This window comes from Fundulus heteroclitus, unplaced genomic scaffold, assembly GCF_011125445.2.
Source record: "Fundulus heteroclitus isolate FHET01 unplaced genomic scaffold, MU-UCD_Fhet_4.1 scaffold_353, whole genome shotgun sequence".
NCBI lineage: Eukaryota > Metazoa > Chordata > Actinopteri > Cyprinodontiformes > Fundulidae > Fundulus > Fundulus heteroclitus.
This window is the reverse complement of record NW_023396763.1, coordinates 103,528-107,116: the sequence shown is the minus strand read 5'-3', so window position 1 is coordinate 107,116 and position 3,589 is coordinate 103,528. Positions and strand designations below refer to the sequence as shown.

The following is a 3,589-nucleotide window of genomic DNA, read 5'->3' as shown; positions in this document are numbered from 1 at the left end:
TTATGTAAGGCCTGCAAAGCTATTTCTAAATGTCTTCAGGTTCCAGTGGCAATTCGGTTCAATTCAATTGTATTTATATAGCGTCAGTTCACGTCATCTTGAGGCTCTTTACAAAGTCAAATTTGATAAAATCATACAGACAAATTGATCAAAAAGTTTCCTATCTAAGGAAAGCCAGCAGATTGCATCAAGTCTTAACAAGAAGCATTCACTCCTCCTGAAAGAGCGTAGAGCCACAGAGACAGTCGTCTGCATTGTTGATGGCTTTGCAGCAATCCCTCATACTGAGCATGCATGAAGCGACAGTGGAGAGGAAAATTCCCTTTTAACAGGAAGGAAAAACCTCGGGCAGAACCTGGCTCAGTGTGAATGGTTATTTACCCTGACTGAATGGGGATTAGAGAAGACAGAGCAGAGACACAAAAAGCACAGAAGCACACATTGATCCAGGAATCCTTTCTATGTTATATGGTAGTAGCGGGTGATCTGTCTCCTCTGGATGATGTCACAGCTAACAGAACACCAGACCAGGTGTACCTACTATGAAGAAAAAATGACAGAGAACAAAAAGTTAAAAGATGAAATAACAAACAATGCAAATTGGAGAACAGTAGGAGAACTCAGCACAGTGAGCTTGATGTCCTCCAGCAGCCTAAGCCTATAGCAGCATAGCTATACAGATAGCTCAGGGTAACAAAAGCCACTATAACTATAAGCTTTGTCAAAAAGGAAAGTTTTAAGCCTAGTCTTAAAAGTAGACGGGGTGTCTGCCTCACGGACCAAAACTGGGAGTTGGTTCCACAGGAGAGGAGCCTGATAGCTAAAGGATCTGCCTCCCATTCTACTTTTAGAGACTCTAGGAACCACCAGCAGACCTGCAGTCTGAGAGCGAAGTGCTCTGTTAGGAACATACGGGTTGTTGTAGCAGGGCCAGCTGACAGCTTTGCTAGGGCCCGGGACAACAAAATCTTTTTGAGCCCCCCCTCTACACCTGCCGCTACAACACACACACACACACACACACACACACACACACACACACACACACCAAAAAAAAAAAAAACGTCAACTTAACTGTATACTTCGTTCTCATATGCCTTTTATTTTATTCAATAATCTTCTGTTTACCGAAATGTTTTTTTTTGTCTTCCAAACAAGTCTTAGATGACTTCACTTCATAAATGTGGTTAGACCCTCTGAATCTGCTGGCAGTTCATTTTCCATCTCTGAGAAAGGCTTCCTTTTTGCCGTTAAACACACAACATTCATTCGATCAGAATCAGACATTTTGTTGGCCATAACGCGGGATCATTGAAATTAACGCTGTGATCCATCTCTGAGCGACTATGCTCAGACTATCTGATCGGGCAGTAAGTCCCTCCACCTGCACTGTCTCTGTTATCGCTAGGGATGGCTCTCTCTGTCTCCTACTCAAACACACGTTGCCCCCCATGTCAAGTTTATTTGTACAGCACATTTCAGCAGCAAGGTGGCTCAAAGTGCTTTACATCATGAAAACATAAAAACATCATAAAGGCCATGAAGAAGTCACAGGTTGTGAGACCAGTACCAAATATTCAATGGTTTCAAGTGAAAACATCAATACACATCAAATATGTTGGTCATTGGTCCCTTTATTTTGGGCTGAAAACAGCTCCATTAGCAAAGGTTTTGTTCAGATGCTCTTCCTGACACAACCCTCTGCATTTATCCGGGCTTGGGACCGACCCAAAAAGGACACAGGACACTGTGGCCACCTTTGAGGCTGCATTAGTGTGTTGGTTAGCTAAACTAGTAATTATAAAAAATACAAAATTTCAAATAAAAGCATAAAACTAAATACAAAATCCTTTGTTTTTCATTGTCATTTTTTTAGAGTTCTTTTTTTGTTTTTCTTGTTTTCTAGATTTCCTTGCATTTCTTTTATTTACAGATTGTGACTTATATTTACATATTTACACGAGAACACACTTGGAGTCAGGAATTTGATCCAGTGTTTCAGAAAGCCTGGAGGCCTGTTTGCCTACTGGTCTCTATAAGGAGGACGTCTCCTATTTTCATGGGAGCCTCCGTTTTTATGGTGGCCTGCATGTGGGTACAGGCCTGGGTTTGCACTGAAACCTCTGTTAGTATTCTGTCTCCTGTGTTCATGCTGGGGGTCTCTAACCTCATGAACAGCCCTGTTTCTTTGAGGCCCTGATTGTCTGGGTGCCTCTGTTTGCGAGGAAACTTTAGGATGTTGGTTTTTCAAAGCAAGGTTCAACGCTTCGGTCAGTTCTCCAACCTGACTCTTCAGAGATGTGATTGTTTCCTGCTGTTCTTTGAATCTGGAGGCTTCTTGATAGTTACTCCTCAGCTGATCCTCATATTTGGCTCTCAGCTGTTGTTCTGCTACCAAAGCCTTTGCTAGCCTCTCACTGTTCAAGGCATTTTTTTCTGCCTGCCTCCTAAAAAACTGAAGCTCATTCAGAACGCTCTCATGGACCGTAACTTTGGGAATGCGTGGAAATCTTGATGCACCTGCAGTCTGCGGTGCAGCAAGTGTTTCCTGCTTCTCCACTTTCTCTTCACATTTCAATCTCATGTGGCGTTCATGTTCTAAACTTTTTTCCAGTTCTTGGATCTTTTCCAGCTGCGCTTTGCAATCAACCTGAAACTTGATTCTTCGCTCTCTCTCCTCGTGAAGATCAAAGACCTTACCTTGCAGCTCCTGTTTAAGATCGTCCACCTGCTGCGTGAGATCACTGATACGTTTGATCGCCTGTTCAATGTCCAACGAGGGAGGGATCACCGTACCAGCTGAGGCGTGTTCAGGCGTCTTGTCACTCTTAAAGTACTGGGGGTATGAATGAGGTGCCTGAGAGGAAGTAAAGGCACTGAGGTCTTTCCTTGGTTTTTCTGACCTTGGAGATGGCTGGATATCTTCTGAGCTGAGAGACCCAGAGTCAGCAGAGGAAGATGAATCCTGCTGAAGCTCCACTGAAGGAGGAGTCTCAGATTCAGCAGAGGGACCAGATTCCCCTTGGATCTCTGTACCATCTTCTGGCTGGGTGGGATGCAGCTCACTGGTACCGTCACTGCCATCTTCCATAGGGAAGATGATTGCATCGTAGTCGACTTGGATGTCGAGGTCGACCATGTCTACCCATGAAAGCGTTTGCTCCATGTCTAACTTTCTGTAAATCAGATATAGTCGCTTCTCTGAAAGGCGTCTGATATCTGAGATCGAATTCTCGCTGTTTGGCTAAGATTCGAACGTGCTCTCTCAAAGGTGTACTATCGCGATGAAGGTCGGGAACAGTAAAGAAAAACCAGCTTGGTGTTCAGTAGTAGTTAAGATTCTGTTGATGTCATAGTGATGTCATCAGCTGTGATGTCATAGAACACTGTGATGCTAAACATTCTAATTGAACATTCTGTGTGCAAGATGACACAGAGCAGAAGACAGAATAAACTTTATTATGGTTTAAACAATATATTTCTAGGTAATGATTGTTTTTTTTATTTTACTGAGTAGAATAAACCTTTTAAAGAGGGAGTTGAGAACTTCCATTAACTCAGTATTATATTTCTAAATATATCATCTTTT

At 42.8% G+C, this 3,589-nt stretch overlaps 1 protein-coding gene across 1 annotated transcript; it reads right to left on the bottom strand.

The window, feature by feature from the left end:
• Positions 1 to 1,886: 1,886 nt before the first annotated feature.
• Positions 1,887 to 3,278, bottom strand: LOC118559848. Its single transcript, XM_036130374.1, has 2 exons — positions 3,257 to 3,278; positions 1,887 to 3,172 (listed from the first exon to the last, which is right to left on the bottom strand). The coding sequence occupies exon 2, from the start codon at positions 3,164 to 3,166 to the stop codon at positions 2,024 to 2,026; it is 1,143 nt and encodes a 380-aa protein (XP_035986267.1). The 5' UTR covers positions 3,167 to 3,172; positions 3,257 to 3,278; the 3' UTR covers positions 1,887 to 2,023.
• Between the last annotated feature and the right edge of the window lie 311 nt (positions 3,279 to 3,589).

Bases quoted from the DNA above. Each gene is read 5' to 3' on its own strand.
- LOC118559848 (XM_036130374.1), bottom strand. From the start codon at position 3,166: ATGGAGCAAACGCTTTCATGGGTAGACATGGTCGACCTCGACATCCAA.